At 32.4% G+C, this 26,989-nt stretch overlaps 2 protein-coding genes across 3 annotated transcripts in view; one reads left to right on the forward strand and one right to left on the reverse strand.

The window, feature by feature from the left end:
• The window catches only part of LOC107450476 (cytochrome b5), a 65,790-nt gene that overhangs the window by 27,855 nt on the left and 10,946 nt on the right, over positions 1-26,989 (reverse strand). Inside the window, exon 1 of one of the 2 annotated variants that reach the window (XM_043044447.3) lies at positions 3,803-3,941. The exons of the other annotated variant lie outside the window; for it this stretch is intronic. The gene's annotated coding sequence lies outside the window, so the exon portion shown is untranslated. Of the gene's footprint in view, positions 1-3,802; positions 3,942-26,989 lie in introns of those variants that run through there. 2 annotated transcript variants of the gene reach the window in all.
• LOC107450477 (uncharacterized) lies at positions 3-26,441 on the forward strand. Its single transcript, XM_016066279.5, has 5 exons — positions 3-1,084; positions 18,822-19,017; positions 19,972-20,100; positions 21,583-21,630; positions 26,275-26,441. Exons 1-4 carry the CDS (start codon positions 360-362, stop codon positions 21,601-21,603), a joined length of 1,071 nt encoding a protein of 356 aa, XP_015921765.1. The 5' UTR covers positions 3-359; the 3' UTR covers positions 21,604-21,630; positions 26,275-26,441.

Consider the following 26,989-nt stretch of genomic DNA (forward strand, 5'->3'; position numbering starts at 1 on the left):
GTATTTCTGTTTTGTTCGAAATAGTGAAAGGAGCAGAATTTAGAAGAGAAATCGTGGAAGAAATTCCAATTGAAGCTGCATTTGATGGTAACGTATCCCCGGGGCGCACCACTGTCTGTTTTGAGAAAAAAGAGGGCAATCTTCCAAATTACTTCTTCAAGGTCCCAAAGAAGGGGAGGAAAACTCTCAAAATAAATCGACAACATTCGGTCATGAAAAGAAGAGTGGTTGCTGCGTGGGAAGGGACCGAAATGTGGTTTGCAATCCGGGACTTTTATTTCTTTATCGAAACGAGCGCTGATCGGTAAGGTTGCCACCTTCTTCGTTTAAATTTCGCAGATTTCGAATTACGATTTAGTATGGTCTTCCACTACCACAAACCCCTGGCCGGCATGTATCAAGACAATTACAGATACGGTACTTCCCTCTACAGCCCCAGTGTGGGGGACGTGGAGCGAAACTACCGAACCACCCTCTCCAGGACCAACTTAAGGTCGGACAGAGGTGATTTGGGAATGTACACTTTCGCAGGTTCGAACCTTCACGGAGGTACGCCTGGTTACGAGAAGTTATCAACACCCGTATATTCTTCTTCTGGCGTCAAATCAGGCGGTGGTGGTGCATACAATCACGATTTGTATGCTCCCATCAACACCAGAGATTACGACAAGAGTTACTACGACCACTTGAGAGCACAATCGCCTGAAAGGAGATCCCGACCACCGAAGCCGGATCCTTACTATGACCTCCCCCTCGATGGATCGTATAAGACCATTCCCACCAAGATCTCGATCTCGGACGATCTCGGACCGAGGAAGGTGACGAAGAAGGTGACAACCACCGAGCAATGGGTGCCCCTCACGACCCACTTCTACCACACTCCTAACCACAGCTACTACTACTACTCTTCTCCTTACAGTAGTTACACGTACAGAACACTCGACGACCACGATCTGTACAGCTACGACTATGTCAATGATTTCAAGAGGTACGCCACCACTTCCACCAAGACTACCACTAAAAATATCGACTCTCTAGATCTTAGTGTGTCCGATAAGAGCTACGAATTGTATTCTGAAAAATGGTAAGTTATTTTTACTTTTTTTTTTATTCATGGTGTTCTGTAATTTCCGCCCTTCATAGGGCCGGCTTCTCACGTATTTTTTAAACTCGCCCTATTATAGATATATATTTATGTGTATTTTTTAAAACTACGAGTTTTGTGTTTCCTTCAAAATATGTTTTTTTTCATGCTTAAAATAGCAGATTTTCATTCCCAAAAGGAGTGTCACTTCCGTTTCTGAATCTGTCAGGATTGTAAAAAATTGATATCATTCTTCACGATACAGAAACATACTAGTATAGCGATTAGGTATGGCCATTTTTCAACAGAAAAAATTCAACGCATTTCTTCGTCTTCCACCCCTTTGCTGTAAGTTTATATGAACGAATATCTTCGTTTAAGACACCAGGACCGTTAATATATAGTTTTAGAATTCTTGTGAAAGATAAAGTAAAGAAATATACATGCATTGAGGGTTGCAGATTAATATTTTTGGGCGAGGAAAAAGAAACCTTTATTGAAATTTGATGAATCACTATTGTGGAACACGGAATTGAAAGATCTAAAGACCTGTTCGATTGCTGGAGGAAATGGAAATGCGAAGATTATTTGGATAATTATTTGGAGCAAGCAGACAGTTTTAACGTTTTGCCCCATGCCTTTCACAATTTTCGACACATTTCCATAGTATATTTTTCTGCTACTAATAATTTTCTATTTATCCTTACGTGCAAAATTTTTAAATAAGATTTAATACTCTTTGTAAATAAAGTTGGCGTCTCTAGGTTGCGCGATTTCTCCACTGTCTACACTTTCCCTCTCTCTACCATGATTTCAGGCAATTCTTGCTTCATTCCCAAGGCAATATGTCCCAATGAGAAATTGAATATACTGGTGGGAGGCAAAAAGACGCAGTAATGGAGAAGAGAGGCAGTGAGTCAGTGGGGGAAATCGTGTATCCTTGAGACGTCTACTCGATTCATAAAAAGTGTGAAAATAGAATGCTTATTACTGAACATCCTGTCGTTCATTTTTAAGATGAGGGGTGTTCCATAAAGGAAGTCTAGAGCAAAAATGTTTATTTTTGATGAACAATCAATCATGCAAAATGTTTAGTGTTTTTAAACATTAAAAAAGTTACTGCTTTTTTTATTATTATTAAAAATATTTTTACGCTTCTAAGTGGGAGTTATTTCCTTTAAAGTTATTCCCTGTAAATCAATTATGCATTTTGATATAAAGAATATCAAGAGAACACTAAAGTTTGTTAAGATAAAAAAAAAAATTTAAAATTTCCACGTTTTTAATAAGTTTTTATGACAGACAGAAACCCATTTTTTTTTTCAATCGAAAATTAGGCAAATTACGTTTATAAGTCTCCGCATATGATTTTTAATGATAGCTGCAGATTAAAAATTTATGATTATGTCTTTATAAATTTCCAATACTTAATGTTTCACTAGATTTTTTTCCCTAAAAAGATTTCAAATTATTCTTTGACTAGTTGAATACGAGGTAAAAACAATATCGTAAATAATCAATGAATCTGTGTTATTGAATTTTACGCAATTATATACAAAACTAAGAGGCTTATATAAACGTATTTAAAAAAATTAAATAATTACAATTCTTTTTTTCTTTTTTTTTGTTGCTATTGTAATTATTTCTTGTCCTTCTTTATATTGCTTTCAATAAATACATTAAGAACCTTGGTGGCTCAGGGGATAGAGCGCTCGCCCATCAATATACCATATTGATAGGCGATATACCAATCCTTGGCGAACAATGAACACGTATTCTTTGGCCAAGTACCAATCAATATATCAAAAATATTAAGAAAATTTTTAATTAGCTGCTGTGAATGTTCTCAACTTTTGAGAATCACTCTATAAGTACAAATGCATAGTTATTAGCTTATACAGCCCTGAACTTAAAAGCATTAATAAGAAAAAAATAAGAGTTCAATCTTTTTTTTCTCGGGCATTAGTACTGGAGAAACTCTTAAATTGCTAAATTTACCCCCAACAGACATGATGAGACTTTATAAGAAACATCGATGATGTTACACAACAAATCTATCGAATTTGGTTTTTAAAGTTTCCTCTGGATTTCTTAAAATTTATTTCTGAAAAACTTTTATTTTTTAGAATTTTATGTCTCAAACAAGCTTTTAAAAAATAACGTCTAAAACGTAGAGCGGAATTAAAATCTTGCGATACATCCTAAGGAAATATCGACATTTCACAATGCATTGTGATCTTGGCATGTTTTAATTAAGTTTCTTATTTTCACATTGCATTTCTTATTTTCTTATTTTTATAAATCCAATATCAGAATGAAATTAATCAACACATCAAATAATATTGTATTCCATTACAATCATTATCAATAGTACTCGCAATATTATAGTATTTCGTACATTCGATATTTATTGTAAGACATGGTATTCGCGATATATTGTGAAAATAAATTTTATAATATCGTTACGTGATGATAAAAAAATATTGATATTTCCAGATACATCGACCAGCTATAGTGGAAATATATAGTATTTTTAAAAGAAAAACTTCCATGAAATAATTTCGTAAGATTTTCGGAACAATTTCGCGCTTGAAATTAAGAAATTCAATAAAATTCAAAAAAGCCTCTTAAAAAGGTTTAACTTTTATAAAAGCAACCAGTAACTTTAAAATGCTTATAAAATCTTTGAAGATTAGATTTCACTATGAAATAACTTACTATTCATAATCAAAACTTCCGCTCATGGACATCAGACAAGGCCAGAATGATTATTCCTTCTTTTTTTTCTCTCCCTGTTTATCAACAAACCTAATCAGATTTATGAAAAAGCGATCAAGATTAAAGCTATTCAAATCTCTCAGTTTATATACACGGGGAATTTTATATTTATTTATTTTTTTTATCTGATGTGAAAGTTTAGAGTTGGAGCTCAGAATGAAGAGCCGTGAATTTATTTCATAATCACAACGTCTAGCGTTCTAATAAGGGTTCATTAAATTCATAGATATGAATGAAAGGTGCTATAAATTGTTTCAGGAATTGTAAATTGCTTAATGCATTGTCTCTGATGAGTCTAGATAGATTGGTGGGGGCATATAATTTCTAATTTTTATGAGGAAACGCTTTTTCGTTTCAGCAAACGTTAATAAAATAGAAATTCGCAAGCTGTTCTAGTATGCAAGTTCAACATTAAACACATCCTTAACTGAGAAGGGAAAAAAAAAAACTAAAATTTGTGAAATGAAAAAAGAAATCCAATAATGAATTGTAGCTAGTTTTTGTAGAACAGGCAGATGTAAGACAAAAGTGCACGTCAATTTAATTTGGCTGTGAAAAACGGCATAATCATTTACTGGTATCTCGTTTTAAGAAAAAACGCGTCTTAAAAGTTCACGAATGAAACGTTTTCACGAATTCACGAACAAACAATCTTGCCACATTATGTTTTGTAATCATGGAAAACTTATATAACTTTCAAATCAATGGAAGGAAACATTTTTTGAACAAATTTCAGCAAATAGCTAAAATCAGATAAAAATTTATTAAGGTGTTCTCTTATTTTTGCACACTCCCTTTGATGGCTCTGCTGTATTTCTTTCTAATTCTTATTTTAACTCAGCATCGAAGATAAATTTTGAATCAGGTGAAAGGAAGTTTCGACTTTCTAAAGGACCGTTGTGTTACAAGGAGGGGAAAGCCATGAAACTTTCAACAGTTAGGCCGGAGGCTATAACACTCTAATTTATTATCTATCTAACAGATAGGAATATTTTGTGTCTCAACACTGTATTCGGTGTTGACCGGTATACGAAACTGAGTATCAACTGATTATCCTCTGCGTGGAAACTGACTATCACAACTCTTTAACAATATCCTAGCAAACAAATTTTTTGCAGTAATTTTCTACAAAACAGCTTTAGCCACTAAGAGACAACCAAGCCAGTACTAATGGCGGCAACTTATATTAAATTGAAATTAACACTTTCGAACGTAAGTATAAGCGATACATAGACAGAAAATTTATACTTCAAGTTCGAAATTTAATGCACAGATTGTTACATGCAAATCGAGAAGAAAATTAAAATTCTGAAGTGTTATGAAGTGTATAATTCTAAAGTGAGCTTAAACAGAAAACAACATTTAACAGCTTTAAACAGCGTGCTTGTAGCTCTGTCTTTGTAGCAACATAACAAAAAGATTCATAGCATCTGAAATTAACGCGAGCATGCGCAGTTGCTTCAAATCTTACGTACAGGAGTGTATGGAAGCTAACTTATAAGTGCGAAATCTACCTATTGTCGGCAATTCTCCAATTACAATTTATTGTTTAGTTTCGGAACTAAGAGAAGAAAATGTTTTCGATAAATTTGTTTGCATGTAGTTGAAAAGTTTGCGAATAGTTCGCGTGTAGTCCATATTTTTATTAAAAAAATAGATTTAACAATTTTACGTTATATCCCGTAGTACGTTCTGCGTAAATCTGTAGAGAAAAGAGATTGTTTTGTATAAATCGTGCTAAGCAGAACATGGCCGTGCGGAACGCTACGGTGTGAATTCTAAGTCTTTTTCATGACCGCATATAATAATATTTTTTTGAAAGAAAATACTGCCTGAAATCAGATGAAATATTTTTGTAACCATTGTTGAACAGATGACCCAATTTTGGTTTTACGGTTACTAATGTTCAACTCGGTAACCTTGTAATTTTAAACTTGATCCAGAAGACAAAGGAGCTTCCATGGATCAAGTATTGAGCGAAATTTGCCTTCGTGGAGGACTTGGGTGGTTGTATCATGTATGATGATTGTCATTATCTCGTATCAATATCATCTTTAACGATAATGATCACGATAGTATCATATTGGATATTTGACATTGTGGATTATGATCATCAAGCATTTGATATTTATCCCAGGACGTTATAATCGCGATATATCATGTGAATAAATATTAGACTATCGCCGACTTCAAAAATGCATGTCATAGCCTTTTTTTCACTTATTTTCTTAAAAAGATACCAATTTTTTTCATATATTATTTAACCTTCTAGAGCTTAATCTTGATACTTTTTTTCTCACTTTACTTTAAACAACATTTGTATTCATAATTTTGTAAAGAACAGAAAATTAAATGATATCGAGATTTTCATTTAGCACCAATATTTTTTAAAACGCATCTCCGGTAAATAAGGAGAAGCTACCGTGGAGGGTAAGGAGTTTAACCTCTCAATGATAATGACATTAAGAAATAGGATAAGAAAAATAAATTGCAAGAAAAACAGGAACTAATTACAAAAACGGGTTCTAATGCTATTTTTCGAAGGCTCCGTGGTAGTATGAAATGAGGCTTTTTGCAAATAATATGCTATTTTCATAACTGATGTGAGTTTGAAGCAGTTACTCATGATATTTAAGTCAACTTTAGCCTACCTTTAGCCAGGGCCCCTCTATATTTATCCTGAAAATGGAGCAAAACAATAATATGAAGAAAGCCACCGTTTCCAGAAAATGAAAAGCGTTTGTGATCTAAGTTTTTAATATTTAGAAACTTTCTCCAGTGCTGCATTACCTAGACTCATAAAAAATTTTCAAATTTTTTTAAAATTAAATTTATAAATTATTATGAATCGTGTTTTTTAAATAAACTGTTTAATATTAGCTAGAAACTGATTTGTGATAATTAAACATTTTTAGCAAACATTCTTTTCTTTCTTTCTAGATGTCTCGGTGAATTTCTTCTAGCCCATTCACGAGATCAATAAAGACATATTTTTATTTTAATAACCTTTTCTGCTGGCAAGTTAATAATAGATCATTAATGTTCTAGGGAACAAACACGTTTCGGAACGGGTAACAAACACCTTTCATGGTGACATTTCAGACGGAGCAATTTTTTTTTTAACCACAGTTAATGTAGCAAACAACGTACTCGAACTGTAGTCAATAATTCTGATCCTTCAATCGAAAATAAAAAACAGATTAGTATTTCGAAGTGTATTTTTGTGTTTGAGGATTTAAAATATCATCATTACCTAACGAAAGGAACCATTTTTTTTTTACCATTACAAGATAATTATTTTAAAAATCAGCGGTGGGGCCCCTTGGATTATCGCCAAGTTGGTCACCAGGAAGAACGATGTTGTTTCATTTATGGCAGCCTGTTTAATTTACCTCACATCTCATCATGTTTTGGAAACTTAATTATGATCATCTTTTTACTATCAACGCTAACAAAATAATAAATCGTTTGAGTGTTTTAGAACACTGCCATGATTTTATCGCCAATGATTTCAGATGCTCCATAACAGCACTTCTCTCTTCCGCCAACAACTTCAATACGATTACATTCATAAAAATAAGATAAAGAATAGACATTTCATCATCCCGACACAATAATTATTTCATTCGTTCGTAAACTGTCATATGAATTGATATCTATGAATAGTTGTGAAACGGCAGACACTTTCCCTGTCTAATTTAATACCTCAAAGTGAATAATATCTGAAAAATGAATTGAATTTCCGATGCGATTCTTTCAACTTAAATCAGGATCTATTCTTAACTTGCAGCAGTGTAGAAATAGTTAGAAAAAACATTTAGATTGTTTAGAAAACCTTAACAAGAAAGTGTAACCTATTTTTTTCATTCCTGACTAATAAAAATGTTATAAATACTTCTTGAATTTGATTTTTAAATAAGTCTTTCTCTATTTAATTCCTGAAAAAAAAATGAAATAGGAAAAGCAACAAGCCACTTAAGCAATATGATCTGAAGACATGTTTTTCTATTTTTATGTCCCTTTAATGTTACAATGCACAAATGGAACTTTTTTGAGGTGCATTTTTTATATGAAGATAAAACAATTAGTTTAGCAACTCCATGCTGTAGGGAAATGGGAGCCAATCCTGATATTATTGTCGTTGTTATCGAAATAAAATACAGGATTGGAGAGTAAATAATTATTTAATGGATATTATAAAATAAAAAAATTTAAGAAGTATACTTTAATCCGGGCATAATTACGCTGTTAAAACTATGTCTAGAAACCATCTAACAACAATTGAAATGCAATGTTTTAATTATGCAATTTTTCTTTTTAATTTTTCCCAATGCCAAAATAAATAAGGTTGCTACATAAATATGGATTCTGTTTTAATATGGACCATAATTAAACAAATTCACTACTTCAAGAGAAAAGAAATGCTTTATAATATTTAATTTTTTTTATAAGAACTAATATTTATATAATTGATAAAATTCATACCCTATTTAACTCTTTTATAAGATCTCTTATATTCTCACTTAGAAGCATTGAGTAAAATAATAAATAATGTACAGTGCGCAAAAAAAATGGACCGTCCAAAATTTAAATACACTGGTTATCATAAATTAAGGAAAAATCACAAAAATAGCGATAACTCTTTCAAAAGTAAGCCAAACCGTGCAAAATTTGCATATGTTGTCCACTAAGAGTAGCTGAGTAAAATTGCAATATGCAAATTAGTGGCGCTGCACTCGGCTTACGTCATCTGCCTGGAGCATAAAAGTCCAAGTTTGAGAGAAAGCACACAAATTTTACTGTGATTGCGACATTGAAAATCTGAGATAGCCAATTCGTAATAATGACCTCTAGGCATCATTTGCCTGAAGAACTACGATGGAGAGCCATCGGGAGACTAGAGGCAGGGCAGAGTCAATCAGAAGTGGCCAGATGGCTAAATGTGAGTCCATCTGTGGTTCATAGACTTTGGAGGCAATTTCAAACCACAGATTCGGCATCTAGGAGGTTCAGTCAAGGACGGCCAACTGTTACGACCAGTGCCGATGACCGATATTTGACATTAAGTGCACGCAGGAATAGAACCGCTACTCCGACACATCTTAGATCCTCTCTTGCTGCAGCCACCGGAAGGTTGGTGTCAACGTCAACTGTGCGCAGAAGGCTCCACGAAGGTGGTCTGTATGCGAGACGACCAGCCATTTGCGTGCCGCTCACATCACGCCATAGGAGAGACCGTTTGCAGTGGGCCCGACAACATGTCCACTGGACGTCAGATCAATGGATGCCTGTTCTCTTTACGGATGAGTCCAGGTTTAGTCTAGAAAGTGACAGTAGACGTTATTTGATATGGAGAGAACCTGGGACCCGTTATCATCCATCAAACATCCGTGAAAGAGATGCATACGGAAGAGGCAGTGTCTGTGTTTGGGGAGGCATATCCTTAGGAGGGCGCACATACCTCCATGTCTTTCCAAGGGGAACCGTGAATGCTCAGGTTTATCGAGACAACATCCTTGATGCTTATGTGCGCCCATATGCCGGGGCAATTGGTGATTGCTTCCTGTTACAGGACGATAATGCAAGACCACACAGAGCTCGCATTGTTGATGATTATCTTCAACAGGAAACAATTACTCGCATGGAGTGGCCAGCTCGATCCCCGGACTTGAATCCTATCGAGCACGTTTGGGATGCTCTAGGGAGGCGTGTATCTGCCATCAATCCGCCCCCTCAGACCCTTGCCACGCTTGCAACTGCTTTACAAGAGCAATGGCTCTCACTTCCTATTGAACTGATAGACCGCATAATTGAAAGCATCACACATCGCTGTTTGTGCTGTATTGCTTCTAGAGGCAATCATATTCCATATTAAAGGTACTTTTTCTATTGCAAACCGATACTTCCAATTTGTTTATTTTATACATGTGCTAATTTCTATACTACTATTAATGTCTGATAATTTCTTTTTATGTTGTTTAATACCTTACTATGTGTTGTATATTGTGGGTAAGTTTCATAAAATTCCATGTGTAATTTCTTGAGTTATCGCGATTTTTGTGAATTTTCCTTAATTTATGATAACCAGTGTAATTCGAATTTTAAATATCTGACTTTTTTGAAAATCAATTTCTCTGGAACTATTCGATCGTATTTGCAAAAATTTTGTATTTTGCCATGTAAAATTATATTCTTCAAAATGATGCAAAAAATTGTATACCATACTATTCAAAATTTTTTCGACCATTATTAAATAAAATAATAAAAAATTATAAAAAATAATAAATGTTTAATAAAGGTTATTTTTTGCAAGGTATCTTTGGACAAACGAATTTTAGAATTACGATCAAAAATTTTTCAATTCTTTTAAATAATTTTCGACATATAGTGAAGTACACAAAAAGTAAAATTAACATTAAGGGGTTGAAACTTTGAACCGCACCCCTGCCCAAACTATTGGGACCATATTTTCCAGGTTGCGGCTACCCCCTATATTTTGATGGTCAAAAATCCGAATCCGTCAAAATAAAAAAAATGTTTTTTCATACGTTTTTGTGTCTGATTTTCTTACTTAAAATATCGTCTGCTCTTATTAATTAGCATATTTGAAGTTACCCCCTCGAGCCATTAAGATTGAGTCCTAGAACGTGAAGATCAGATCATTAGATCTTCAGTTATTCAGGGTGGTTCTTTTTTTCGAGCACTATACATCACAGACATATTTTATTTTATTTCAACGTTGGTAATAATTAATAAAATCACGCCTTTTTTCAATTTTTTATATGTTGGCTAAGACGTTTGAAAAAAAACATGCTTTAGGTTTTAAGATTTTTTGATGGTTTGAATGACCTAAATAAATTAAATTCTTTTAAATAATTTAACACTTAAAGTTCGCGCAACATTTTAGAACGTGAAGTTTTCAAATTTGCGCGGAGCCGTGATGGTTCAGGGAATAGAGCGCTCACCTTCAAATGAGGTGAACCGGGTTCGAATCCCAGCAATGACTTGTCGATACAAATTCAGCGTACGGCTTATATCGACCACAGTGCTGACGTAAAATAGTCACAGTGGTAGACGGATCATGGATTAGAATCCCCTTGCCGTCGGACTAACCGTGGGAGATTTTCATGGTTTTCCTCTCCGTGAAATGCAAATGCGGGTTAGTTCCACCAAAAAGTCTTCCACGCAGGCAAATTTCTCCCAGTACTTGATCCAGGAGTTTCCTTGCCTTCTGGATTGGGTTAAAATTTAAAAGTCCACGGAGTTGAACATTAGTAGTCGTAAACCCAAATAAAATGGGTTGGCTGTTCAACGACGGTTATAAAATATAAAATTAAAAAATCCCCGACTCCTCCTTAATTTGTACGTCTTTTTTTCCCCTTGCTTTTAAGATTCTTCATAAAAGAGCCTAACGACTCTAAAGTTGACAACAGTGAACCATCTACAACGAGACAAAGGAACCGGATTGAGATTTGCCAAGTCTTTTGGACGATGGCAGAGGCTTCGAATAAATTAGAATATGAAGCTAAAGATGTATATATCCGAGCGACACTAAGATCTAGATTTGTAAAACCTCATTTCTCTAGCAAAAAAAATAAAACTTTAAATATGCTGTAGGTATAAATAAAAACTTTTATCAATTAAGTAAGCTAGAGAACCCTACTTAATTAAAAATCGTTGTAACTAATTTTAAATATGTTAAGACTACACAAAAAAAATTTGGATGGATGGATGGGTGGAAGAAAATTAACGAGCAACCATCTTCATGTATTGAATTCCAGGGTTGTTCTGGTGTTATAAGTGAAGTGAAAATTATGAAAAATTGGCAAGTTTATGTTTTGATGCAAAACAGGGCTGGAATGTAAAAAATTAAATTATTGATCAGAATTTAATTTATTTAGAATATTCAAATTACTGAACAAGCATAAAAACTAAAGCGTGTTTATTTCAAAAAATTTAGTTAACTTAAAAAGGGCATGATTTTTCAAGTTTTATTAATTTTATGTGTGATGCGCAAACAAAGATATTAACCGATTTTTAAAAAAAAATTTATGCTGCTTTTAGTCTTGTTACGATGGACATGTTTTACGCACTATAGCATTCTGAAATTCAAAAATTTATTTTTTTCGACCTACACTAATTTTAAAGTGCGCAAAATGAAAAATACAAAAATGAGCACCCTGAATAACTTTTGACCTAAAGATCAGTCTTATGATCTAATGATGACTAACACTCGGTTTTACGATTTGAGGGCCTATTCTTAAATATACTAATAAATTAAATCAGATGCAAAAAAAGTACTTTCTCTGGATATACGTACTTTTCGGAATACCCTTGATTCGACAGATTTATATTCTAGACTCTCAAGTTATGGAGGGTAACCACAATCTGCAAAATAGTGTCCCCATAGTAAGGTCAAAAGAGTGTCCGAAAGCTTAGACACCTTTATTATTAATTTTACTTTGGACTTATTTCGCCTTAACTCGATAAATTTTTAAGCGAATCGGAAAGTTTTTGCACACAATAGTAAATTGAAAACTGTGCAAAAAAAATATATATATTATAATATTTATTGTTTATAATTCTTTATTATTTATAATTTTTTATTATTCTTTATTTTTTATTATTTTAATTTGTCGAATAAATTAATTTTAAAGTGTAAGATAAAAAAAAAATTGTTGCGTAAATCAGTCGGTTCGTTTGCGTGTTATCAAATTTTAAACCAGTCGCATATTTAAAATTTGATTCCTCAAGAACTGTGTACTACAACTAGTCATTACATCTAATATTTTTCCCATGAACAACACACACGAGGTAGAATTTTTTGCTAAATTTCATAGTGTATCCACCGAGTAAAAGCTTCAACGGTAATCAACGTCAGATTCAAATATGGGTCAAAATGAAAGAGGGAACACTTCAAATCATTTTAATTTTGAATGTTATAGGAATAAATGAAGAAAATCTGAAAAGCCAAAATGTAACTCATAGCAAACAACAAAAGTTCCGGGATAAAAATAGAACGAAACGCATTTTAAGGAGACCAGTTAGCTGAGCTTGTTCTCGAATGTTTATAAGCAGAGAATCCAAAAATATCTTCCAACTGAACAGTACGATAAAAGGATCCAAATAAATTCTCGGGGTGGCATTCTGAGCAATAATGTTGCCTTAGTATTGCTTCCTTGAGACGAGCACCCTTGGCCCAGGGTGCCACTTCTTCTTCAAGATGATGATCATCATGAGAAATTTCCCAGGAATCAACACGTGTGTTGCGTCTGTTCCCTTCCCTTCTAACGCTATTTTTTCCTTCATCAAAACCAATTTTACGATAACACTCGATAGTGCTGCAGCATTGACATGCCAAGTTATCTCTTAATTCTGCGCCATTTTGTTTCGCTGGGATTATACCTAAATTCGAATTCTTTCTTATATCCATTTTGTTTAGTTTATTTGTTTGTTCCCTTGGACAGCAAATGAATTTCTTATTTGATTGACTTTTAAGTTCTGCTAAAGCTTTGTTTTTGTGATTAATTAAATCCACATTGCATTTTCTTCGTGTAACGACAGGTTTGATAGCCTGTGAGCATTCTAGGGCACGTTTGACAGCTATTTGACTTTCTTTTACCTTTGTTCCTGCATCGAATTTAATTTTTGGAATTTTTTTCCACATTTTACTTTTGACATCGTTTTTCTTATCTTTACACAGTTTGAGCTCCAACTTTTCCGTTCCTTGTTTACAATGTCTTTCCCCCCGATTTACTTTTCTCAATGGATCTAGTTCTGGTATGAAACTACAGATGGGCGAAAGCTGTTTACTTATTTTTCTTGTCGCATCAGTTTTAAAATGGAAACGTCTTGTCCCTTGCTGCTGCCTGATAAAAGTTTTACTGTTTCGATCCATCTGCTTCTTTCTTTCGAAGGATTGAAGATTTTTCTTCCCTTGCTGCGGCTTCAGGAAAGTTATACTGTTTTGATCCATCTGTTTCTTTCTTTCGATGGACAGGAAATTTTGCTTCCCTTGCTGCTGCTTGATGAAAGTTTTACTGTTTCGCTTCATCTGCTTCTTCCTTTCAATGGATTGGAGGTATGAAAACTTGTATTTTAAATGCTTTGATTCAATGAGCCTGATGTCCAACGTCTCTTTTGGTGTACACAGTGGACTTGATAAAACGCGTTCATCAATTACGTAAGTGGTGTTCAAAGCTGCTTTAGTTTTATTATTTGTGCCATCTTTCTCTAAAATTGAAGAGTCGTTTCCTGTAAAAGACTCCATGGAGTCAGTCTCTGTTGTTGCCTTATTCTTCATTAACTTACATTCCGTGAATCCATCTTCGTTTCTGTCTTTTTTCCCGAAGGACTTCTCTAGTGTTAAGGGATTGAGGTTCGTCTCTGCAGCTGCTTTATTTCGCGACAACTTATTATCAGTATAAACACTGTTTACCTTACTTGATGAGGGCATTCCAATATCTTTCTTCTCACTTCTGGTACATAACATGCTTACATCCGACCGATTTTCATCACTTAATAAAGATCGTCTTCGGTTCCGATAGCGCGAATTCTTGCAGAAGGTGGTAACCTTTTCATCGGAGGACGAAGAGCCCGATGCTTCGAAGAAACCAGATTCAGTAATTTTAAATTCTCTCCCATGGAATGAATCCGATTTGCATTCCACGCTCATTTCCTCAATAATACTTTTTGAACATGCTACGTCTTCATGACCACATTTTATTCTTTTATTGAGTGGTTCCCCGAAATCCCTTAAAAGAGAAAGCTTCTTAAAACCAACATCTTCTGAGAAGACCTCCGAAAGCATGGCTGCCACTTTAATCTTGAATGCTTTGAGAACCTTCACTTCAAAATGGCAAATATTTTCTATTATAGCGTCACTATGGTGGGCCAAACTCTCTAACTCTTGTTGCAAATTAAAATTCATCACTGATGTTTACCAAACAAACAGAACTCTTTGTTCGCCTATCTAAACTAAATGTTACGTAGAAACAAAACATTTTTTTTTAAAAAGAAGTATCAAGCATTATTTATTGATGCGGAAATATGAGATACAATTATTATAAAAATGAAAGTCTTGCTTGCAACTCGAAGTGAACTAAAGTAAATTGGCGAAGTCATGTGACTTCTGTCATTGAACGGTAAATGTTTGTTCATTTCAATCTTTGACCACTCTAAACAACGACGCCATTTTAAAAAGAGTACAATCCATGAATAATCATATTGAGGATAAATTTAGGTAATGATCCGTCTCGAGGGGCTGTTGTATAACCTATCATTGACTCAAGTGATGTTTAATTAACTTTGATAATATAGATGCTGATTTGGTGTTAGGTTTTTTATGCAACCCCAAAACGGTATAGTACCAAGATTTACAATGGAATTTTTCTGAAAATTCTTCAAATACTAAGCCTAGGTGAAAGACATTTCAGGTACTCACGGTATGTAACCTCCAACATTTGAGGTTTAAGCGAAATATTTCTCCTATGATAGGGAATAGAGGCAGAACTTACTGAATTTTTTATAAAACTTTTATCAGAAAAAAGATTATGACCATTTGTCTATCTGACACTTCATATATGGGTTTAAATTATTTATACATTGTGGTGGATAAAATTCTTTTAATTCTAATTCATTAAAACATTAATACATTAACTTTGTTACCACTAGGAAAAATATTTTTTGAAACTACGGAAATTCCGTAGTAGTTATCACGATAAAACTATAAAACTATCACTTATTAACGGCAAACTTATATTTATATTTTTAAGCTTAATTTAGAGACTGTTCGTTAAACTATTGGTAGGGACAGGAAATTATGAGTTTTTTTTAATTCTTATGGATTTGACAACAGCAATGGGATACCTGCTAGTGATGTAATGTAGGTATAACGATCTTGATTGGTTCTTGAGACGTGGCATTTGGTTACGTTTGCAATTGTTCTTTCCATTCTATTTCGAGTAAGCCAAACCCGTCAAGTATCAATTCTCTTTGACACATTCTATATTCTTACACAGAGATTCTTTCACAAATATTTCAATTCTTTCATTATATATTTCTTACTGAACACAATGACAGGCATGAAGCCATGTGGAATATTAACAAATCAATTATGCATCGAAGTTGCCAGGTACACAAAGCAAAAATATATCACTGTTACAATAAAATACATAAACATAAATCTAAGTTAAGTAAAGTACATAGACGAGAAAGAATTATATTTCAACAAATTCGCTGTATGATACACCGCGGTATTTAATTAACTTCACGTTAATTAATATTCTAACCTATGTGGAGAAACTTAGCTCAACTCTAACACACCATATTATTATAAACGATCAGCTGGAGCTGAGATCATACGTCACATGTGTGGGTATCATTATATTCTTCATCTTAAAGTTCAAGTACCCAATTACGAATCAATGGAAACAAATGTTTGAATGCTCTAAAAAGCTCACTTCTCCATACCATGCAGTACAGTTCTCTGTATATTACTGAATCGGTGATTCCGAACAACCTGAACGGTAGAAGTGAAGCCCGCCGAATCGACTAACTCACCCCGAAGTTAGACTTAGTTTTTACATTAACATTTACTTTAGAAGGCGAGATTACACTCTTAAAGAATTATTTTAAAGTAACAGTATCGTTCAATTAAAAAAAAAACTTTTAGTTAATTCCTCTTATTAAGTTTCCAAGTGTTTACACTGTTAAAATGAATAGTAGATTATTTATTATAAAAAATACATTTTGGCTACTTTTTTTACTGTTATCGCCAAAAATGTTTCAAGTTCGCCAAAAATGTCTGTTCGTCAAAAATTTTCGCCAAACACTTCCAAAAGAGTGATCGGATGAGTGATAGTGGTTGAATTTTGGGTACCATGTGCTTTCTAATCGGCAATCCTGATATTTTGTAGAAGGGAAGTGGTACTATACTTCGTTACAAGTTAAGAAAAGACAGAAGGATTTAAGTGATTATCCACGACGGCATATAGTTCCGTTTAATTTCATTATCAAATTACACAAATATGATTTCAAAACATTATGAAAACTTTTAAAAATTAAGCACGCCAGACAGAAATTTAATTCGGGCTATTTTTAACGGTATACAATATAAAATTATTAAAAAAAGGGTTATAGTTTCGTAGTCATACTGGAATCCTAGACATGGAGACATATCTCGATAAATAAGAAGAACTTTTGTTCTTGAAAAAGAAACAACTATATGACGTTGCTTGAGCACTGGATTTGATTGGACCATTAAAAAGGGAGCGTCTTATACTGACATGGCCTTAACAAATCAAATGCGAGATATGGAATTTTGACTTTGTACTTACTCCTTACTTCCCTGTAGAACAGTGTTTCCCAAACTGTGGTACGCGTACCCCCAGGGGTACGGGAACAGTTTGGAGGGGGTACATGCTCCTATGCGCAATATCTTGCAACAAACGAAAATTTCAAAAAATTTTATTTAAAAAACGAAGCTAGCTATGAAAATTTACAATTACATACTTTCTATTGGCTATTTTTTCGAGAGTTAACAGTTATTATTAGTGATGTCAACAGCCAGTTGTGATTTTTGACTTTTGTGCAATTTTTTTATAGTAAAAAATACATTCATTTTTTTATTAGTTGTACACCACGTTGCGAAAAGAAAGGGTACACAAAAGTCATAAGTTTGGGAATAACTGATGTAGAAGAAAATAGTCTGCAAAACACAATATTTATTATTCTTTCATAAATTTCGTCACGATTTTTTTATATCTTTATTATTAGTTCTTATTACTTGTTAATTGATTATTCCAAAAGTTTTTGTTTTCCTCATTTCACACGATTTAAGAAAGCAAAAAGAAAGCTGTGCATAGGTGCAAGGTTGTCTCAAGAGATGGCGATGCTGACATACGTTCGCGCTGAGAGCTTGGCATCCATTTGGCGTGCGCTTAGATGCAAACAGGCTCTTTCCTTAGGAATACTAGTTTTTACTTAACCAGCAACAAAGTAGTTTTTTACGGAGTGTCTCTGGAAATGTGCCACGAAGAAATTATAAAAAGTGTTATTTTTAAAATTCCCAAATGATTTTGTTTGAAAAAAATTTACACTATTAAACACGAATTTATAAACCTTATAAATTTATAAACCTTATAAATTCGTGTTTTTGGTAGAACCATTGCATCAAAATGTTATGAAATTTAATACGATTTTCTTTTCTTCTTTTCCTTAGCTCAAGACTAAGTGTATAATAGCAAAATAAAATAAAAATTTAATAACTTCCAATTCCTTCGAAAGACGTGGTTGGAAATTTTCAGTGACGATAGAAGCTTATTGCATTTTTCTATTTGACAAAATACTTACAAGCTCTTTAATGAACTTAAAAACGTTGTTTTTAAAATTTTCATTTCACTTTATTCTTTCCGTTTTAATTTATTTTGGAATGTAGTAAAATTTTTCAAATGGCAAAAGCGTCATCCAGGAAGCAAAAATTAGAACTTTTGATGCTCTAGTGGAAATTTGAATGCAATGGATAACCAGAAAAGAGGTCCAAATTTTATTGCTTTGGTTTAATCTGCTTTGGTGATGAATTGCGTTATAAATTCTACTTGTAGTTTTCGGGTATTACCCTCCCCCCAGCAATGATCTCCAGTTAAAATATAAGCACTCTAGCTATTGGAACACTAGTTGAAATTTTGATTGACGAAAAATTACATTTGTTGTTAATGTGTCAATAAAGTCTGCTTAAGTCTCTCAGGGTAAGAAGTCGTTAATCCAATAGTCAAAATAAAAATAAATCCAATAAAAATAAGTCGTAAATTCAGTAGTCGTAAATCCAAAAATTGGGTCTGCTGTTCAACGACAGTTATAAAATAAAATAAAATTTCTTGAATGTGCCTATGAAATATTAAAATGGATTCTTTTCGATTTATGGTTGAGAACCAACTCATAGAAAAACATTCCATTCTAGCCACAGTATTAAGAGTCAGTTGGATGAAGTAAACAAGTGGATATCTGAGGCCGAGTCTAAACTGAAGAGCGAAGTGGTCAGTTCGAGAAGCAGAATGCAGTCTGAACTGGCCGAAGTGGCCCTCATAGTGGAAGACACAGCCAAGTACAACGACGACCTCCACAGAGTGATCAAGAAGCAGGCCAAACAAATTTCGGTAAAATTCCTCTTTGGCATACAATATTTCCTTTTTAAAAATAATGAATTAAGATAAAATTAACGTAGTAAACGTATATGTGGCTTAAATTTTTCAGTGTCGGAAATGTTACTCCATTTTCTTTGAACTGAAAAAAAAAAAAAAAATTTTTAATTATTTATCATTTTTTCTGTCGTCAAATGAAATACCGTATTTTTTCCGAATAATTTTCATACCCTTATGACTTTTAGTTCAAGTCTAGCTTTTCTTTAGCCAACATTAATTCAGAAAGTGACAACGTAAAGAAATCCTCTGTTATGTTCGTGATCTGATTTATTTTTTGACATTTAAAAAGTTACTGATACGTTCCGCAATCAGGGCTTATAAGAATGTGCAAAGAGATTGAGAATTATACATTTGTTGTAATAGTTTTTATCCCGAAGTCTCGCCAAATCAGAGGGTTTAAAAAAAGTTTAATAAGTTTTAAAACATTTAAGTTATATCTCTGATCGAAAACCCTGATAATTTATTACGGCTAGATGGTATATATGGTTTTAAATTATAGCTCCGCTTCAAGTTTAAGGTGATTAAACTTTAGAATTTTTATTTTTGTCTGCACAAGTGCTTTGAAAATCACTGTTCAATGATTTAATATTAACGGATAACATCTTGCAAAGATGTTCGTCGTAAAAAATAATAATATTAATTTTTTAAATTGGTATAATATTTGCTTTTTTTAAATAACAGTCTATATTTTTCAGTGAAGTGGTGTAAAATAAAGATATTATTCCAGATTAAGGTACTCAAATGGTGATTTTTTTTTCTCTGGTTGTGAAAGAGCTTTGAAAGATAACCATCGGTTAAGGAAATAAATATGGCTCATAATAGTCGCCAAAATTAAAAATATTTATGCTGAATGAAATGAAATCCCCCAAACACTTCAAAAATCAATAGTGAAATAATTTTTATTTGCAGCAATTGGGTACTCAGCAAGAAGATATTAACCGCCACCTGGTGGACATTATGGACTCCATCGAGAAGTCAAGAACTCGTTGCCAATCACTGCAATCAGACCTCAGCTCTGTAGAGACGGCACTCCAAATGGTATATTAAACTCCTCTCCCTTCTCATTCTATATATATATATATATATATATATATATATATATATATATATATATATATATATATATATATATATATATATATATATATATATATATATATATATATATATATATATATATATATATATATATATATATATATATATATATATATATATATATGATCCGAATTAGGATCTGAACAACTTGATTCAAACATGTGATCCGAATCACTTGACTCGAATCACTAATCTGATTCGCTTGATTTGAATGAATGATTTCAATGATTTGATTTAAAACAGTTATCCAAATCGCTTGAATCGAATAGTGATTTGAATAACAGGATTCCAATCATTAATCTAAATCACTTGATTCGAATCAGTGAACGGAACCTACGTGATTCCAAATAGTGATTTGAATCATTTTTTCTTGAATCAGTGATATTAATCGCTTGATTTGAATAAGTAATCTGAATTCCTTAGTTTGAATTAGTGATCCGAAGCACTAGGTTCGAATCGCTAATCAGAATCGCATGATTTGAATCAAGCGATTCAGATCAGAAATTTGAGTCAAGTGATTTAGATCATTCATTCGAATCACGCGATTCGGATCACTGATTTGAATGCAGTACTTTAAATCACACTTCTGATCACAATACAGATCAAGCAATTCGAAACAAGTAATTCGGTTCAGTAATTCGATTCATGTGATTCAAAACATTATTCGAGTCAAGTGATTAAGTCAGTCATTCGAATCAGGTGATTCAGATCTCAAATTGAATCGAGTCAAGGGATAACTAATTCAAATAACATTACTTAAATCACGAATCACATGATTCAAATCAAATGATTCATATCACTATTCAGGGAAATTTTAATGGTGGTCATTTTGAAGGAACTACAAAGGAAATACATTTTTTTATTCATTGTTTTAATTTATCGAATTCTTTGAATGAAAATCTTAATTGATTAATAATAAATGCTTAAAAATTTCTGAGTTATCACAATAATTTTTTAACTATATATAACACTGCATCACTGCGAAACATAAGTTAACTGAAATTTAAGGAACAATAATTTATTTTAACTCAAATCTATTCCAATAAAATCAACTGATTCGCATCAGTTGCAAGTTGATGATTCGAATCACTAAGTCAATGCAGTGATTCGAATCACCAAATCAATATCCAACTCTAATTTGTAGGCTGCACTCTTCCTCTAGCGTCGCCACTATTCGAGCTATTTTTCCGCAAACTACGTATATTTAGTGCGTGCCATGCAACGATCTTGGAGACAGAAATAAAATTATTAATAACTAAAGAATGGCTTCCTTTAATGTACCAAAACTTTATTTACCCAATTTGCCAGTTTTTAATTTTATTATACTATTATTAACTTTTAGACAAACGTATGAATGATGTGTGCATAAAGTCGTTAATAACAATAATATGAAATTATTTAATTTTCTTTTTTCTCTTCCAGACAATGAAGAGGAGAATATAAAAGTCGCATGTGATGATATAAAAAAGAGTAAGAAATTTTTAGTGTTCAGATTGTTTTCGTAAAATTTATTTGATATACAAAGTAATTTTGTTTACTTAATATCCTGCATTCCATTTATTAAGTATTTTTAATAATAAATCACAAAATTTAATATTCCTCCAGTAACAGCGTTTTCATTCCCTGCATTTTAAAAAGAAAACTTTCATACGATGTTAAGATTATTTGAAAGACTATTGAGTATCATTGAAATATTCTTTTTCTTGAGGTGTCTCCAAAAATGATTCACCCCAGATTTTCATCTCAGATGTTCCGTAAGCACCTACAGTAAAAAACACTCGTGATTCACTTATTTTGTAGACAAGGGGAAGGATTAGTATGAGCAATGATTACATAAGACACGAAAATCCCATTATTTACCAAAACTTTTTTATACAAAATAAGTGTAACAAAAAAAATTGACTAATAAAATGCATAAAAAGGTTGAATAAAATGGGTCCAAACTTTCAACCACTATCCTGACTAAATTATTCTGACGATATTTCCCAAGATTGCGGCTACTCCCTATATTTTGGGGATCAGAAATCCGAATTCGACGAAAAAAAAAGTATGTTCATGCGTTTTTGAATCTCATTTCGTAATTTTAAGTATCGTCTGCACTAACTAATTTGCATATTTAAGGTCATCCTCTCAAACCATTAAGATTGAGCCCTAGTACGTAAAAATCCGATAATAAGATCAAAAGTAATTCAGGGTGTTTCATTTATTTTTGCGCTATGTAATAGACACAGATTTTTTCTTTTCCTCCAAAATTTCGTACATTTAATATTTTTATATTTGGAAAATTTCAAAATCGAAAATGTACAGAATTAGTGAAAAATTATTATTATTACTGTCCCCCTATAAAATTTGGCATTTTAAGATTATTTGTCGCAGAGATAATTCTGAAGATATAAGAAAAACTACTCAAAAAAGATTTTTGTTGTTATATAATGACTAGAAATTTGTTGCGTTTGAAAACGGAGCTTATCAGTTATAAAGTCAATTTCGCCAACACGTAGGAAAAACATCGTATTCTGTTATACGCAGGACACCGGCCAGGACACCGGCTACAGATAATAATCAAGATGTATCAAATATCACAAAATTGAAAACATTAACGAAAACGGTAAATATTGAATGCCTTGATCATCATTGATTATAAAAATTATCGATTACGATCATATCACGATCATTATCTATAATATAACGTATCAAAAAGACGATAATATCACGATCATAATCATAACGATAATTGAGTACGATATTGTTGAGAATGTTGATAATATTCATTTGATGACGAAAGTACAGACCAACGTAAATATATATATATATATATATATATATATATATATATATATATATATATATATATATATATATATATATAGATTAGTTAAATTTCCTAAATATCGCGATATAGCTCTAAAAATCATTATTTTTCACCATATATCACAATATTAAAATTTGTACTTATCGTTTCTAAATGCTCACGTTGGCGACAATTCGGAAAAGCAGTCGCCAACGCATGGTCCCGATAACCAATATATATCTTGAAAACTTTTAAATTTTCAGGACATCCAGGTGAGGTAAATGACGCGATTTTGGAGAGGAAATAACGTGCCTATTATTATCATAAAAGTATAAGAATCACAAAATTTTAAGAACCGAAAAATTATAAGAAAATACACTACTGTATTGTTCTTCTTGTGACATGGTTAAATAAAAAAATTACAACAGATATAAAGAAGGGCTGACGCAACTTTCTGTTGAAGTTGGTGATCTTCTGAGATTGTTAATAGCTGATTTCTTTCATCAGATCTTTTTGATAGCTAACATTCGTTGAAGGTAGATTTTAATCTTTTACATCGTCATTCGATCAGTAGTTATGCAACGCCTCTCTTTCCTTCTTTAGTACGTCACACAGAAAGTTTTTTTTTTCTTTCTAGAAACATGTCTACCTTAACACATATTTAACTAGATTGCTACTCATGGACTTTTTCTTCTTCGTTCAATATAATGTCTCCTCTTCTTCGGGTACATGACCTCCTATTATTTCCTTCTCCTTTTTATTATAGACATGACATAATTTTTATCAGAACTGTAGAGTTGAGATTGCTGAAATATTTAACTCCAGACATTCTCAGGAACCTGATTTAGACTTCGACTCCATTAAAATTTTTTACCAAATTCTAGGCAAGTAATAATACAGTGAAAGCTCGATGTTATATGATTACGACACATTACGAGAAGTCCGCTATTACGACAAATTTCCATTCCACCGTCAAATTGCCAATACTAAATTAAAGGTACAAACATTGTGTGTTCATATCGAGTTAAAAATTAGAAACCTTCTGCTAGTACGTCAAAAAAAAATTTAAAAAAATATTTTAAAAAATTTCAAAAATTTTGCATTTTCTTTTTTTAAAGAGAAATGCAATTTACCAGCAATATTATACGAAAAAGGACAAAATGGAAGACATTTTAATTCATTATATATAATATATGTATTATAATAAAATATTATATTATTAAGTAAATTAATATTATATCATTATAAATATCCTTAATGTAATTGATGATCAATTATATCAAGGATATGATCCATTTAATTATTATTTTATTGAATGAGAGTGATGATCATTATTCATAAACAGTTGTCATTTGCCTGTAACACTAGTTTTTATTGACCTTCAATTTCCCTGTTCTTGTTCTTATTAGGGAACAGAAGAAAACTTATTTGCTTTCAAAACGTTACAAAATTCTAATTATTCAGAAACGTTTTTTTTCTCCCCTTTTTAAACGTATGGCCTACAAAAATGTGGTTAAACAAAACAGTGATAGTGAATTTATTAAAGACTGGTTTTAGCATATTTTGATACTGTAATGATTTCGTTCTTGCGGATTTGATTTTAAAAATGGGCTGATTTTATAATCCAGTCATTTCATTAGTGGCATTCGCTGTATAGTTAAAAGAAGCAATCGTGCCCTACTCGCCCCGGGCTCCCAATCTGCAATGCAGACTTGGAATTCCAGAAAAAAGGAAAAAAAATTGGCTTACAGGCGTACGAATTTAATTTCATAGATGGCACTATAATCGCGATGTGAAAATGGGATACAAATTGTTTTAAAGATAATGTCCAGAGACATGCTTTTCAGATCGAAAAAAAAAAAAAAAAAAAACAATTGTGTTTGATATTTTAGATGGAAACTATCAATCTTCCGGCTGTCAGGACAACTCGTTCAGTCACCAGATTCAGATCCTGGCGGTTACTATGGTTACGAAGATAAGTGGACCGTGATACTTCAGCTGTTAGAGCATCGGAGCTCGGTCCGGAGGGATCAGGATTCGATGCTCGAAGCTGCTAAGACCCTATCTATATACGTGTTCTTGAGATCTGTAGAATCGAAAGTCCTGCTGTTCGTCGCTGAGCAGAACCATGGGTTCAGGGATCAGGAGAAAATTTTCTTCCCCTTCAGATATATGCCTCGAATGGGTGATATTACCATGAATTCAGACATTTCTGAGTTAAGTCGCACTTTCACCCTTGCTCTCTTGACAAACGAAAGGCGCTACCTTCTAACTTAATTCTTAAAAGGCCTTTGGCTGGCGAGCTTGGCTTGTCCAAGCGTCACTAAAGACAACAATGAAAATAAGTCATTTCGAATAAGAGTGTGTGGATTAACCGTTTTGCATTGGCTTAGGTTGGGAGAGTCATAACATTTGTTCAATTCTCCATCATTAGAAATGGTTTTATATGCTTGCGTCCAAAGCAACCCTCAAACTATCAACCGAAAAGAGTTCTCATGATGGCTAGTTAGTACTGACACCAAACACCTTTGTTCATGGCTCTTGGCTGCTCTTATAGGTTGGTATCGAGACTGTGTATGGAGAGACCGAGTTTGGTGTCATTGAATCTTTCTATTGAAAATATTTTACGTTGGTATTTTTTGAATTTTGATTCCATACGTATTTTTTGAGACATTCAACTGTTTTCATACTTTTGGGACATCCTGACTTGTCTGGTGAAAATAATACTTCCTAATTGCTACACCAACTGAAAAATTCGTTCCGTAACGTTTTGATGTCAGCACATTTTGTTACCACATAATCATTTGATGGTGATCACAGATTAAGAAAAAAAAAATCATTGAATTGAAAGCAATTTTGTGCAAAAAAAATTTTTATCACCTTTTATTCTTGATATCAACCATTTATATCGAAATTTTAATCTTAATTTTAATAAACGAATTTCAAAATCTCTAATTAAGGTAAACTTTGATAAAAAAAAAATTAATTAATAAAAGATTTTAAAAAATTTACATTCAAAATATAATTTCTCATCTTTAAGAATGAGAATATATTTTTTTTTTCGAAAAAAATTAAAAACTATATCTTCATACTAACATTCTAATCTTTTTATTCAACTTTATTTTCATATTAATTAAAAGGAAGCAACATTTTTGTACACAAACGCATGCTTTTAAATTATGTTTTAGAGTTGTACAAAATGCAATTAAGATTAAGTGTAATCGTGGTTACCTATTAGTTTCAGTTTAGTTTATAAGTAAACATCGAGCGACAGCTACATTAATCCGGAAGATTAACGCATGATATTCTTTTCTTTATTACAGATCTCTCACTAACTCTGCCTGATGATTGTGTTCGATTGTAAATAAATGTTTGCCTCGTATAATTTGTGAAATATTGTTTGTTCAAAAAAGAAATTGCTGCCAAAAAAAGAAGAGCTTTTGTGTTGTTAATAAAGTTGTATTGTGTAAATAAAGAATACTTCCTTTCATTCTGTGCTTATTTGAATTCCTCGACACATAATATCCAGCATAAATTTTAAATGGCAAAATCAAAAATTTGAACAAAATAGGTCGAATAGTTTCTGAGTTATCAACTTTTAAAAAATTTGGTCATTTAAAATTTAATGCGACCCACTTCTTGCAAATTTTGTGTTTTACCATTTAAAATTATTCTTTAAAATGTCTGCAAAAGATTAAAAAAATTTTACCTTACAATTCAAAAACTTTTTTCAACTATTATTACATAAAATAATAATAAATAATTATCAAAAATTATTTTTTGCATGGAAATATCATTAGATAGAAGAATTTTATCCTAATGTGAAAAAAAAAATTATTTGTTTAAAACAATTCTCGAGATATGCATAATACGCAAAAAGTCAAATTAAGATCACGAGGTCCAAACTTTATATTTTCCAAACTCCTATATTTTGAGAGCCAAAAATCCTGATTCACCGAAAAAAAGGTATGTTTATTCAGAAAAAGTCATTTTTATCTCTGATTAAACTGATTACTTAAAAGTATCACCTGCACTAAT

The sequence above is a fragment of the Parasteatoda tepidariorum genome, chromosome 8, assembly GCF_982258835.1.
Source record: "Parasteatoda tepidariorum strain Cologne lab strain chromosome 8, Ptep-v5.0, whole genome shotgun sequence".
Classification (NCBI taxonomy): domain Eukaryota; kingdom Metazoa; phylum Arthropoda; class Arachnida; order Araneae; family Theridiidae; genus Parasteatoda; species Parasteatoda tepidariorum.